At 48.6% G+C, this 15,150-nt stretch overlaps 1 protein-coding gene across 1 annotated transcript in view; it reads right to left on the bottom strand.

Annotated features, from left to right (window-relative positions):
• Nucleotides 1-5,555: 5,555 nt before the first annotated feature.
• LOC125433447 (waprin-Phi1-like) overlaps nt 5,556-15,150 on the bottom strand; it is a 29,189-nt gene continuing 19,594 nt past the window's right edge. Inside the window, exon 2 of the mRNA XM_048497956.1 lies at nt 5,556-5,815. Coding sequence (XP_048353913.1) covers nt 5,556-5,815 — 260 coding nt within the window. The remainder of the gene's footprint in view (nt 5,816-15,150) is intronic.

Below are 15,150 nucleotides of genomic sequence, written 5' to 3'. Positions count from 1 at the left end.
CTCTCTTGTTTATACTAGTTTTTGGAAGTGTTGAATACAGGTATAAGATGTCACAAGAGAATTAGGTGCATAACATTCAAGAAAGCATAAATTAAAAGCATTTGCTGATTATTTAGTTCTGATTTTAGGAAACCCATAAATGGGGGCCAAATTTTTACCATTAAAACTGAAAGAATTTGGCATACCTTTGAGTTTCAAAATTTATACACAGAAAAAAAATCTTTTAACAAAAAATATGAAACCATAAGATCAAGCAGAACTGCTGGCTAAAACAGATTTTAAAGTTGAAAAAGCGGTGAAATACTGTGTTTCCCTGAAAATAAGACAGTGTCTTATATTAATTTTTGCTCCCAAAATGCGCTATGTCTTATTTTCAGGGGGTGTCTTATTTTTCTGTGTTCTGTTCGTTGGGCATGCTTCCAAACAACAACTTTGCTACGTCTTACTTTCGGAGGATGCCTTATATTTCGCACTTCAGCAAAACCTTTACTACGTCTTATTTTCAGGGAATGTCTTATATTTGGGGAAACAGGGTAGGTGTTAAGTTGACAATTATGAATTGTAATTTCGAAACAACCATGGAATGGAATTTAAAAAGAAGTTATAAGGTGGAGTAAATTCCAGTTATCCTTACTGCCGAGAATTTCTGTGAGTAAGATGAATGTATTACCAAGAATGTTATTTTTGTTTCAAACAATACCTGTGTTAGCAACTGACATTCCTTTTAAACAATGGCAGAGGATATATCCAACTTTGTTTAGCAAGGGGGAAAGCCTCGCATTAAACGTTTTGCAAGACACAAAGGAAAGGAAAGTTTTACCTGATTTGAAATTATATTTTGCTACTTGTAGTTGGGTTGGTTGAAAGAATGTGTTATACTTAGAAATGGACGATTGCTGGCTCTGGAGAAACGTGATTTGAGAGATGGTGGAATTATGCCTATTTGTCGTATGAGAAAGTTAAAGTTAACAAGGATTTTAACAATCGTTGCATTAGGCATGCTGTTCTGAGAATATGGAGTAAATATTAACCCAGGTGAAAAAGTAAGTAGCTCTCACCACAAGAAGCACTGTACACACGAAAAATGATATTTGAAAACAGGTGGGTAACATACTGTGACGTTGATTTTTCACAGAGGGAGCATAAAATGAAATCAAGAGAACTTTAATAACAGAAGCAAAGGACTGTCAATGAGGGTTTTTTTAATGCAAAACTGTTAGAAAGATTTAAAGCTGGCAAAAGAGTTTACGGTTCTGATTACGACAAGACCGAATTGGAACAAGATCTATGTACAAGTGATGAACATTTTATTGCTAAGATGCATAAACTTTTGTTGAGATGCAAAATAGAAGGAGAGAGTGTAAACACTGTGTGACGAAATGGCCCATGAACTTAGGATATAATATACACATAGAACAGTAGGAGAACATGTGGTTAAAAGGTCTCAAATTGTCTTTAAGTTCTAGCCTACAAGAGACCTCCTATAAAACAATCTATCACTGCAAAAATTGGCAAAAATGTACAAATAAGTGTTGGAAATGTGACCACCATGAAGGGTCACTGTCATCTTTGGTGGGCTCATAAGGAAGCTAAAAAATTCTGGACACAAATTAATCTAGAAGATTTTATAGACTAAAGAGAGCCAGTGGGATGTAGTGGTTAAGAGCAGGTGGACTCTAATATGGAGAACTGGATTTGATTCCCCACTCCTCCACATGAGCAGCTGCATCTTATCTGGTTTTGTTTCCCTGCTCCTCCACATGAAGCCTGCTGGGTGACCGTGGGCTAGTCACAGTTCTCTCAGAACTCTCTCAGTCCCACCTACCACACAAGGGCTCATTCTGCACGTGCAGAATAATGCACTTTCAAACTGCTTTCAGTGCTCTTTGAAGCTGTGCGGAATGGCAAAATCCACTTGAAAACAGTTGTGAAAGTGGTTTGAAAACGTATTATTTTGCATGTGCGGAAGGGGCCAAGGTGTCTGTTGTGGGGAGAAGAAAGGAAAGGAATTTATAAGCCACTTTGAATCTCCATACAGGAGAGGGGGGCAGGGGGGGTATGAATCCAAACTCCTCTTCTTCTCATATACAAATGAATCCAATGCTTATCTTTTGGGATTCGTGGACAGGCAGTTTAGAAATGTTAAAAAAATGTATAACTTTGTATTTCTACATAACATTACCAACACGAATATTATATGCACAAAAATGGAAAACTCATCTGTACCTCCAGCACAAGATTAGTTAGTGAAGATGCTGGAATTGGCAGAGATGGCAACGCGTCCTTTTTTCATCACAGAAAAGAATCTAACTAAATTTACTGACCATTGGAAACTCTTGATGGACTTTTCGCATAAAACAAAAAAAAAGACCCGATGATTTATGGTTTGAAGGAGTAGAAGATTAAAGATTCAGCTATACTAGAGAAAGGTGTAGATCTTTGTAGGGTTAGCATTCAAGATTTAATAAGAACATAAGAACATAAGAACAAGCCAGCTGGATCAGACCAGAGTCCATCTAGTCCAGCTCTCTGCTACTCGCAGTGGCCCACCAGGTGCCTTTGGGAGCTCACATGCAGGAGGTGAAAGCAACGGCCTTCTGCTGCTGCTGCTGCTCCTGAGCACCTGGTCTGCTAAGGCATTTGCAACCTCAGATCAAGGAGGATCAAGATTGGTAGCCATAGGTCGACTTCTTCATAAATCTGTCCAAGCCCTTTTTAAAGCTATCCAGGTTAGTGGCCATAATTAAAGAGCAAGGAGTAAATCTTAATATTGTCTTAACTATATTCGCACTGTTCTAGCACTTGTTGAAAAACTCTATGGTTTCCTTAGAGTGACCTCATTATGGAGGGATGCCAATGACTCTCCCACCTTTCGGCAATCCGGTTTCCACCTGTCGAACAGCTGAGTGTCAGAAGGCAGCGGCAGGAAGGACACAGTGAATGCCTGCTATTAGTGGGCACCTGGGCACCCCGCCCTCCCGTGTTGTAGCTGCCCTCTGCCCAACCAGACCCTTGGCCCATCAAGAGTGGTCTTTTGTGCTGACCATATCTCCCCAGAGTCTGGGGTCTTTCACATCACTTGCTGTCTGGATCTTTCAGCTGGAGATGCCAGAGATGGAACCTGGGAACTTCTGCAGACAAAGGTGATTCTCTAAGAGCCCCCCCGGGGGGTGTGTGTCCGTGAATCCACCAGAGGAAGCAGCGTACTGGCACACCAGCAGATTGGCCCTCCCCAGAGCACTTCCCTAGCGCAGTGATGGCGAACCTATGGCACGGGTGCCAGAGGTGGCACTTCGGAGCCCTCTCTGTGGGCACGTGCACACAGAGTTCGTCATGCGGGGGGTGGAAAATTACCTCCCCCCCCCACACACATCTAGGCTGGCCTGGGCCACTGAGCACGACATGCGCGCACCGCGGTGAGTAGGGAGGACTCAGCTGGTGGGCCCGAGGGGGGGGGGGTGCGCAGAGGAGGCAGAGATACTGGAGAGGCACAGAGCAGTGCGTGCAGGACTTGCTGGAGGCTAGAGCAGGCTGGCCCCTGCTCGAGCGGGTGGGGCGGAGGAAGAGGGAGCCAACCATTTTTTCTAAACTAAAACCACAGCATTCAGGTTAAATTGCCGGGTTGGCACTTTGCGATAAATAAGGGGGGTTTGGGTTGCAATTTGGGAACTCGGTCTGAAAAAGGTTCGCCATCACTGCCCTAGCGGAAGGGCAATTCTGGTGGCGTGCGGTGGACAAGGGGCGTGGCTGACTTTAATCTTCCTCCCAGCTTCCTCCCAGCCACTCGTGGCATCATGATGGCAACCGGGAATTTAGGCTTAAAGGTGGCGTAAGTCGATTGAGCCCCATAGAGCCTTCTTGGGGGCAGGGAGGATTTTTCACTTTTCAAGCTGTCCCACGCCACCGGGACGCCCCTTTGGGGACGCCAGCCGGCTGGATGCAGCTGCAGCGCCACGGTCAGGGATGGGGCTTCCCACCACAGCCCCCCCCTCTCCATCACGAATGCCTTCTACCTAAACACACAACAGTTAGTTGGTTATTGTGGGTTTTCCGGGTTGTATGGCAATGGTGTGGTAGCCTTCCCCCCAACATTTCACCTGCATGCACAGATGGCATCTTGAGATGCGTGTTACAGTGTACCACAGAGAAGGTCTCACTGTGACGTTCCTGTGAAGATGCCAGCCATAGATGCAGGTGAAACGGTAGGAGCAAAAATGACATAAGAACATAAGAACATAAGAACAAGCCAGCTGGATCAGACCAAAGTCCATCTAGTCCAGCTCTCTGCTACTCGCAGTGGCCCACCAGGTGCCTTGGGGAGCTCACCTGCAGGATGTGAAAGCAATGGCCTTCTGCGGCTGTTGCTCCCGATCACCTGGTCTGTTAAGGCATTTGCAATCTCAGATCAAGGAGGATCACACTAAGGTAGCCATAACCTACTTCTCTTCCTCCATAAATCTGTCTCAAGCCCCTTTTACAATGCCACCTGGGAAAGACCCATGGCCAATAAATAACTCCAAAAAGACCCACAACAGCCAGTTAGTTCCAGCCATGAAAGCCTTTGACGACATACCACAATTGCTTTTTGCAGGGCCTCCCAGGGTGGCTGCCCCCATGCCACCCTGCCACTTTGCCACAGGTCAGCATCCCCACAGAGCTCTGAGATCGGCTCTTGGTGGCCCCCTCCCTCACCCCACACCCTTCTTTGAAGGGGCACTTCACACTCCCCCCCCCAACCTGTATTTACTCCAGTGGGCCAATGAACCTACCTTTGGGTGTGCCTGAAAGGCATTGTGTGTTCACTGCCTGTTAGGTTGAACACAGAAGCCACAAATGCATTAAAACCATAAGATGCAATGGGACTCTGGGGAGTGCCCAGAGGTGGGATCCAGCAGGTTCTCACCAGCCCCCGAGAGTGGCTTACTAATTCTTTGTGTGTGCCGAGAGGGGGTTAATAATTGGGTCTGCCTTTCCATTAGAAATTCCATTAGGTCCAAAAATCATGAAGTCCTGTTGTTTCCTATGTGGCTGGTTAGCGAAGGTAGAAAACGGGATAATTCTCCCTGTTGGGCTGTTTTAAAAACATGTTTTAGAAATATGGTCAAGTTCCTTGTTTAAGGAAAGTCTCCTCCTTTTGATTTCTAGAAACAAAATTAAGTGTTTGAAAGTATTAAGTATTTGACAGGCAGTCAATTAGAGGAGAAGTAGTTGTTTCTGTTGGCAGCAGACGATAGGACTTGCTAAAATGAGTTTAAATTGTGGACAGAAAGATACCAGCTGGAAATTAGGAACTTTTTTTTACAGTAAGAGTTTTTTACAGTGACAGAAAAATTATTAATGCCCCGCCCCTGGAATGCCCAGCCACGCCCCTGTCGTGCCCCGCCCAGCCCCATTGGCGCTACGCCATTGTTTGAATCCCACCACCATGGGAACCTGTTACTAAAATTTTTGGATCCCACTGCTGGGAGTGCCTCATTGTGCCTATTATGGGATGCCAGGCCATTCCACTACAGCCTCGGCTTCTCCTTCCAAAGGCGAGCATCCATAAGCAGGATTCAGCTTGTTGAAAGACGAGCCGCGACTCCCCGGGCCCCGAGCCAGAGCGGACGGCCAGGGAGGGTTTGCCGGGTCAGAGCCGCGGCCACGGACGGGCTGAGCAATGAAAGGGAGCCATAAGTACCATCAGGGACTTGGCAAGACGTCCCACAACCGATTGGGCAGCACTTCTGGTTCTCCTCGCAGCTGTCGTCCGACTGGCACTCTTCCGTGCAGTTCCCACTAGTCGTCACTGTCGTGGGGCAGGTGCCAGCTTTTTCTGCAAGGGAAAGGCAGAGGGGAGAGGTAGCCCCAGGGGTTTCATGCTCTGCCCTTGGGGGCTCTGCCCTTGGGCCAGGAGGGTTTCCTTCCCCGCCCCATCCTGAAGGGCAAGCAGAGGCCGGATGCCCTTGAGATCCTGTTCAGCGCGGGGGGGAGGGTGTCTGAATGTCCTGTAGGCTGGGAACTCGGCTGGGTGCCCACGACTCACTCATGACCAGGGCGAGGGGCTGTTTCCTTGAGGGCGGGTGGGGGGGCTGCCATCCCCAGCCAAGGAGCTGGAATTCGCACCCACCTGTCACGTTCTGTCCAGATGTGCCTGGCAGCTGCATGGCGAAGAAGAGCCCCACGAGGGAGAGGATTAGGGGGCAGCTGCTGCTGCTGCTGCTGCCGGTGGACTTCATGGCGGTGCCGGGCGGAGTGTGCGGAGCTCTGGCAGGCCCAGCTGGGGCTTTGAGCTCTCTCCAGGTGTGGCTGACCAAAAGGACGGGAGGGAAGGGGTGGAGGGGGGGAGAGAGGACCGGCTCCCGGGTGATGAATAGAGAACAAGTTGAGCCGAACGCTCTCCTCATTCCATTGCACAATCCGCACGGATCAGGTATCACCCCTGGCAGGAGAAAAATGCAGGCTGGGAGAGAGGCCGGCTGGGAAGGGCCGGGGAGCCTCCGCTCGGCCAGCCGCCTGCTTCTCTGGCCCCTTTGGCTGTCACCTGCTGTGGCAAGTGGCCGGTGGTCGTGATGCTGGAGCCAGAGAGAACCCGGACACTTCTGTGCAGGTGAAGAAGAAGAAGAAGAAGAAGAAGAAGAAGAAGAAGAAGAAGAAGAAGAAGAAGAAGAAGAAGAAGAAGAAGAAGAGGAGGAGGAGGAGGAGGAGGAGGAGTAGGAGGAGGAGGAGGAGTTTGGATTGATATCCCCCCTTTCTCTCCTGCAGGAGACTCAAAGGGGCTGACAATCTCCTTGCCCTTCCCCCCTCACAACAAACACCCCTGTGAGGTGGGTGGGGCTGAGAGAGCTCCGAGAAGCTGTGACTAGCCCAAGGTCACCCAGCTGGCATGTGTGGGAGTGCCCAGGCTAATCTGAATTCCCCAGAGAAGCCTCCACAGCTCAGGCGGCAGAGCCAGGAATCAAACCCGGTTCCTCCAGATTAGATACACGAGCTCTTAACCTCCTACGCCACTGCTGCTCCTGGAGGGAGGATGTGGGCCCCTCGGAGGGACACGAGGGACCCTTTTGGGCCTTCTGCCTGGTGACACTGAGCGGTGGTGGTCTGGGAGTCTTTTCGAGCCACAAGGCCTTTCCAGCAACGTCTGATGGGTGCCCCACGGACCCTTGCGGCTGCCACCAAGGACAGCACGTGTTCGAGTATGATGAAGGAAACAGGATACAGAGAGGCTGCCAACAGAGCAGTGGACAGCAGGAGGCAGAGAGAGCGGGCAGGATGCTCCCCTGCCTTCAACCCCCTGCAGACAAACTCTGCTTGCGCCGTGGGCACGGCTGGGGGAGTCAGGCGGGGGAGGAGGGTTCTTGCCTGACTGTCTTGCTGAGGCTCAGCAGGCCACCAACCCAACCCAGACTGGCTCTTCTGATGAGTCCTGCACCATCTGCACCATCTCCAGGTCAGGTTGGTGGATTTGGAATCTTTGCCTGCCCCTTACTGCTGAGATGAGCGCCAGCGTTGCGTAGTGGTTAAGAGCAGGTGCACTCTAATCTGGAGAGCCGGGTTTGATTCCCTAAATCCTCCATGTGAGAGATGGGCTCTTATCTGGTGGACCAGATTTGTTTCCCCACTCCTGCATTCCTGCTGGGAGACCTTGGGCTAGTCACAGTTCTTCAGACCTCTCTCAGCCTCACCTACCTCACAGGGTGTTTGATGGGGAGTTGGGTGGAGGGAAAGGAGATTGTAAGCCCCTTTGAGTCTCCTTACAGGAGAGAAAGGGGGATATAAATCCAAACTCCTCCTCTTCCTCTTCTTCTTTCTTCTTCCTTCTTCTTCCTCCTCTTCCTCCTCTTCCTCCTCCTCCTCCTCCTCCTTTTCTTCTTCTTCTTTCTTCTTCCTTCTTCTTCCTCTTCTTCCTCCTCCTCCTCCTCTTCTTCTTCTTTCTTCTTCCTCCTCTTCTTCCTCCTTTCCCTCTTCTTCCTCTTTCTCCTCCTCTTCCTCTTTCTCCTCCTCCTCCTCCTCCTCTGCCAGGCTTTAGGGTCTGGATCGCACCCGCTGATGTCCAAGGGAGTCCAGGTGGAGAGATCTGCAGACCGGTGGCCTTTGATTGCAGGGGCTTGACACACTGGCCTCTTGGTGGTGGTCTCAAGACCTATGACTTCATGACTGGCCCCTGCACTGGGCTGTGTGGAATGTGGAGGGGCTGCATCCAGGCCAACGGAGTGTCCACACAGCCAGCAGCTGAGGCACAGACCCAGAGTCTGACCTCAGTCTGTGTCTGACCTGAGGACACCATCACCAGTTTCAAGGGGTTTAAAAATGCCCCAGGTGCCCAATCCTGATGCGGGGGGGGGGGGGCTGCTCCTCTTCCTCCCTCTGAAATCTTTCAAGCGCTGAAGTGCCTTCGGGTGCACACACACACCCATCCAAGCTGTTTTGGCAGCTGAAAAGGTGCAGAGGAACCATCGAGAGTACTTCAGACCACTGCTTTGCTGGCCCGATCAATGCCAGGCCTTGGCAGCATTTTAAAATCAGCAGCAGCTTCCATGCATCATACAGATGGATGCCCATCTCTTGTTCAGTTGCCAACCTCCAGGTGGTGGCTGGAGATCTCCTGCTATTACAACTGACGTCGAGACCACAAAGTTCAGTTCCTCTGAAGAAAAAGACTCCCGGGGGGGGGGGCTCCAAATGACTGCTTTGGGGGGGGGCATCATGCTCTGCTCTGCGGTCCCAGTGTAACCTCTATCTGTGGGTTCTGTGGGGCAGAACTCGGAATGAGTTTGCAACAACAAATTAAAAAAATGGTTTCCTTTCTCAACATATAACATCAAACATCAACATTTAACGTCACACTTCAAGGTCCTGTTCAGGTTGCATTTTCAAGTCCTTCTAGTTACAGTCTACTGATACTGCCAAGTCCAATTCTTCTTTGCAAGTGGGTTGGCTCCTGAAGACTCCAAGGGCTTGATGAACAGGATTCAACATGAGGAAGGTTTCCAGGAGAACTCTCACCCATGACAACCACAAAAAACCCAAGGTCCGAGTCTGGTAGCCTTCTCTCCTCCAAACATGAGCTCTGCAGCCTCCTCCTGCTTTGGGTCTCCACCCCTTTCTGGGTCAACCCATTCTGAGCATGGGGGTTACACCAGCACAACCCCCCCCTTCCCTCGATTCCGTCCCCCAAATCCCCAGGTTTTTCCCAATCCTGAGTTGGCAAATCTGATGTCCCTGCTGCCCTCTCCTGGGTAGAACAGCTGAGGCCCCTTCCGCACGTGCAGAATAAGGCACTTTCAATCCACATTCATTTGCAGTGTGCAGAATAGCAAAATCCACTTGCAAAAATCATGAAAGTGGATTGAAAGTGCTTTATTCTGCACGTGCAGACGGGGACTCATGAGGAGCACACCTGACCCTTCCCTCGGGGTCACCCTGGACACTCAGGTACCTAGAAACGTGTTGGCAGGGTCCCCACGGTCACCTGGTCTGGACTGACTGGGGTGATCTATCCCGGGTTGGCCGGCAGAGTTAAGAGACCCCGGAAAAGCAGTTGGAGCTGATACCTGAGAGAGTTAAGGCTGAGAACCTCTGTTAGCTGTAAACTGCTCTAATAGTTCTTATTGTGAACTGTAAATAAACCTGTTTAAAACCATTACGGCCGTCCTTCCATCCACCTCTTGGCAGGTCCTCTTTGTATACATTCTTCAGGCCCTCGAATACCCGCAAGTCAACAATGAGGCAAGATCTGAGCATGTTGGAGCTGACTGCTAATTTGTAATGCGCCACATGAAGTGTGACTGGGCCGCCGGAGGGGGTGGCTGCTAAAGGTCCTGGCCAGTGGTGGGATCCAAAAATTTTAGCAACAGGTTCCCACGGTGGTGGGATTCAAACAGTGGCGTAGCGCCAATGGGGCTGGGCAGGGCACGACAGGGGCGTGGCCAGGCATTCTGGGGGCGGGGCATTAATAATTTCTCTGTTACTGTAAAAAACTCTTACTGTAAAAAAAGTTCCTAATTTCCAGCTAGTATCTTTCTGTCCATAATTTAAACTCATTATAGCAAGTCTTATCGTCTACTGCCAACAGAAACAACTACTTCTCCTCTAATTGGCTGCCTGTCAAATACTTAATACTTTCAAATACTTAATTTTCTTTTTAGAAATCAAAAGAAGGATACTTTCCTGAAACAAGGAACTTTACCATGTTTCTAAAACATGTTTTTAAAACAGCCCAACAGGGAGAATTATCCCGTTTTCTACCTTCACTAACCAGCCACAAAGGAAACAACAGGACTTGATGATTTTTGGACCTAATGGAATTTCTAACGGAAAAGCAGACCCAATTAGTCACCCCCTCTCGGCACACACAAATAATTAGTAACCCACTCTTGGGAACTGGTGAGAACCTGCTGGATCCCACCTCTGGTTCTGGCCTAGGGATTTGCAACCTGCGTCTCTCCAGATGTTAATGGACTACAATTCCCATCAACCCCTCCAGTCCATGGATTTATAGTCCATTAACATCTGGAGAGACGCAGATTGCCAACCCCTGTGGCTGCTTTGTTGGGCTTCCGGATACGGTACCAGCTTGTCCCTGGGACCCAAGGGAGGTAAGGGGTGAAGCTGCTGTTCTGCGCAGAAGCAACCTGTGTGTGCTTTGGGTACAGCTCCCCTCACTTATCACCACATGTCTGCCAGTGTCATGGTTACCAGGTTGAACCACAAATACAAAATACAGTACCTGGGCTACAAAATATAGACTTAAGAGTGCCAGCTACATGCATGCGTTTATTATAACAAAGTATCAATCATATCACACACACAAAAACCAGTCTTTAAACACAAATAGACACAACCATAATGGTGTGATCAAAACTCTGCACTCCACAAATAATTTGATAGCTTGTTGTAACAACAATTGGCACTCTTAAGTCCATTGTATTTTGTGGTTAGTTGCTTAGATTGTACCTTCTATATTCATTTTGCTAATTCTAGAACTGGAGGAGGAGGAGGAGAGTTTGGATTTCTTCCCACCTTTCTCTCCTGCAAGGAGTCTCAAGGTGGCTTACAAGGTCCTTTCCCTTCCTCTAAGAACATAAGAACAAGCCAGCTGGATCAGACCAGAGTCCATCTAGTCCAGCTCTCTGCTACTCGCAGTGGCCCACCAGGTGCCTTTGGGAGCTCACCTGCAGGAGGTGAAAGCAACGGCCTTCTGCTGCTGCTGCTGCTCCCGAGCACCTGGTCTGCTAAGGCATTTGCAATCTCAGATCAAAGAGGATCAAGATTGGGAGCCATAAATTGACTTCTCCTCCATAAATCTGTCCAAGTCCCTTTTAAAGCTATCCAGGTTAGTGGCCATCACCACCTCCTGCGGCAGCATATTCCAAACACCAATCGCACGTTGTGTGAAGAAGTGTTTCCTTTTATTAGTCCTAATTCTTCCCCCCAGCATTTTCAATGAATGCCCCCTGGTTCTAGTATTGTGAGAAAGAGAGAAAAATTTCTCTCTGTCAACATTTTCTACCCCATGCATAATTTTATAGACTTCAATCATATCCCCCCTCAGCCGCCTCCTCTCCAAACTAAAGGGTCCCAAACGCTGCAGCCTCTCCTCATAAGGAAGGTGCTCCACTCCCTCAATCATCCTCGTTGCCCTTCTCTGCACTTTTTCTATCTCTTCAATATCCTTTTTGAGATGCGGCGACCAGAACTGAACACAGGACTCCAAGTGCGGTCGCACCACGGCTTCATATAAGGGCATTTTTTAATATACTTTATATAAGGAAATTTTTCTCTCTTTCTCTACCCACAACAGACACCCTGTGAAGTAGGTGGGGCTGAGAGAGTTCAGAGAGAACTGTGACTGGCCCCAGGTAGCCCAGCAGGCGTCATGCAGAGGAGTGGGGAAATAAATCCAGTTCTCCGAATTGGACTCTACTTGCTCCTAACCGCTGTACCACGCTGGCTTCACAGCAGAGAAACACTTGAGGGAAGAGCAGTGTTTTGCCACTCCCGTTGTGACAACTCCTGAGTCATTAAGAGACCTGGGAGTGGGGGGGGGGACATCTTGTGCTTTCAGCTGGAACTGCGAGAGGAGCGGCTGCAGGGACTTTTTGTGCCACGAGTTTGGATGACAGGCTCTCCCCTTAAATGTTATTTTGCATCTGCTGGGACTTCCTCCATTTGGTGGGTTGGGCGGTTGTTTTGGCTATCCCTGGCCTCCTCAGGAAAGCACTTCATACCCACACACCCAGAGGTGGGATCCAGCAGGTTCTCACCAGTTCCCGAGAGTGGTTTACTATTTATCTGTGTGTGCCGAGAGGGGGTCACTAATTGCGTCTGCTTTTCCGTTAGGAATTCCATTAGGTCCAGAAATCATAAAGTCCTGTCGTTTCCTATGTGGCTGGTTAGCGAAGGTAGAAAACGGGATAATTCTCCCTGTTGGGCTGTTTTAAAAACATGTTTTAGAAATATGGTATAGTTCCTTGTTTAAGGAAAGGATCCTTCTTTTGATTTCTAGAAACAAAATTAAGTATTTGAAAGTATTAAGCATATGACAGGCAGTCAATCAGAGGAGAAGTAGTTGTTTCTGTTGGCAGCAGACGATAGGACTTGCTATAATGAGTTTCTGTTGGCAGTAGACGATAGGACTTGCTATAATGAGTTTAAATTATGGACAGAAAGATACCAGCTGGAAATTAGGAACTTTTTTTTACAGTGACAGAGAAATTATTAATGCCTCGCCCCCGGAATGCCCGGCCACGCCCCCCGTCGTGCCCCCCCAGCCCCATTGGCGCTACGCCACTGTTTGAATCCTACCACCATGGGAACCTGTTACTAAAATGTTTGGATCCCACCACTGCATACACCCCACTTCCGCCCGTGGTAAGAAGTTCCTTCCAAGGGTTGTGCTTGTTGCATTTGGGTCCCTTTGGAGGAGGGAGGAAGGGGCCCTGGCTCAGTGGCAGAGATCCTCCTGGCATGCAGGAGATTCTAGGTTCAGTCCCAGGCGCCTCCTGTGAAAAAGGCCAGGCAGGCTGTGGCGTGAAAGACCTTCCTCTGCCTGAAGCCCTAGAGAGCTGCTGCCAGCCTGAGTTGACCATACTGACCTGGGTGGACCAGTGGTCTGATTCAGCATAAAGCAGCTTCCTGTGTTCAGAGGGCCCTGGAGGCTTGCAGGGGTCTTGTGGAAAACGTGGAGGGTCTCTTTGCTCCCACCTGTGCTGAAACAGAGTTGGGGGGGGGGTGGATGCCCAGCCCTCCACAGCCGGGCAACTGGAAGAAGTTGAGTCAGCTGCCCTACTCCAGTTGGTTGACTGCGTAGTTGACACCAAGTTGTGAGGTTCCCTGAGAGCCTTCCGAGAGTTCTTCAGTGCCGTGATAGCAGACAGCTGAGCTTCCCTCTGCCCATCTTCCTCTGCAACAGATGCCCGCTCATAAGTGTTGAGGGTATTCTTGTGATAAATGAGAAATGTGTTTTCTTCTCGGAATGTGGAGATGAGTCCTAAGGGAAGATGCTCGTGGCAGGACAAGATAAGACCGCTGGATGACTAGGGCTGAAGGGCAAAGCTTGTATCAGACTGTACGTATTGAGCATGCTTAATAGGCTAATGCATATTAACTTCACCTCCTGCTCTGGCAACAAACTGTATTATAGTGAACATACAGGAAGAATATGGGAGGGGCCACATGTTAAGGAGGAACATGTAAATAGGCACACCGAAAAGTTGTCACTCTAAGTCCCCTTAGCCAGTGGGGGAACAGAGAGTGTGTGGTGAATTCGAGAGAAGAGAATAAACATGTTGTGGATATAATCTTTCGCCGGAGTCTGCCCATGTGGGGACGGCTCCCCTATCTTTGCAAATAAAGCTGCTTAAAACTCTCTTCTGTTGTATTGTCGAAGGCTTTCACAGCCGGATTCAACTGGTTGTGGTGGGTTTTCCGTGGCCGTGGTCTGGTGGATCTTGTTCCTAATGTTTCACCTGCATCTGTGGCTGGCATCTTCAGAGGTGTAACACAGAGGGAAGTCTGTTACACGCTGTGTCTCTTCTGTTGGTTTGGTATTTGGTAAAGAAATACGGGGCACCACATTCCGTGGTTCCCTGTCGCAAAGACATCCTCTCTGCCTCATGGGCTGAGGTTCTGCAGCCCTCCAAGACCAGAATGGATCCTTCACAATCACTCCAGACCTTTCTGGGTTCTGCTCAGTTTGGGAAAGGAAAATATGATGAATTCCAGACCAGGACTGATATTTTCAAATTGATTAGGCAAGTTAAAGCCTTCTTTGGCAATGACAGTCAGGTAGCTGACAACTGGTACAAACCCAAGTCCACTTTCATTCCAGTTGTAAACAATCCAGCGATTACAGCCTTTGAAAGAGTAGTCATGAGAGCCATTTGCCAGTTAGAGCCATCCACTTGCAAAGATAAATACGGTAACAATTGCTCCTTTAGAGATAAAATGATTGTGAAAGGCTGAGCTAATGATAGGGAGCATTAGCATCTGGAAGCTGCATTTTGATAGGGTTGGTTTTAATGTGTATAGAGCCATAATTACTTATTTATCTAATTTTGGTATTATTGATTTTATTTTGTGCTCTATTGTATACCTTGTTCTTCACCGCCCTGAGCCCTCCAGGGGAGGGCGGTATACAAGTATAATGATGATGATGATGATGATGATGATGATGATGATGATGATGATGATGATGATGATGATGATGATGATGATGATGATGATGGTGGTGGTGGTGGTGGTGGTGGTGGTGGTGGTGGTGGTGGTGGTGGTGGTGGTGATGATGATGATGATGATGATGATGATGATGATGATGATGATGATGATGATGATGATGATGATGATGATGATGATGATGATGATGATGATGATGATGATGATGATGATGGTGGTGGTGGTGGTGGTGATGATGGTGATGGTGGTGGTGATGATGATGATGATGATGATGATGATGATAATTACCATTAAAGAAGCAGCCATTGTTTGCACCCTACTGGGAAAATCTATTTGTTGCTAACTCACCGAGAGTATCCAGCTTGTATTTAAAAATCCTATATTTATGAAAGAGGATAACAACTTTTTGTTTAATGAGACTTAAAAATGAGGACCCTCAATGAGGACTCCAGGACCCTACTGGAGGTTGGCATCCCTATCTCTAACTCATTTCCT

This window comes from Sphaerodactylus townsendi, linkage group LG05 (assembly GCF_021028975.2).
Source record: "Sphaerodactylus townsendi isolate TG3544 linkage group LG05, MPM_Stown_v2.3, whole genome shotgun sequence".
Classification (NCBI taxonomy): domain Eukaryota; kingdom Metazoa; phylum Chordata; class Lepidosauria; order Squamata; family Sphaerodactylidae; genus Sphaerodactylus; species Sphaerodactylus townsendi.
This window is presented reverse-complemented; position numbering and strand designations above follow the sequence as displayed.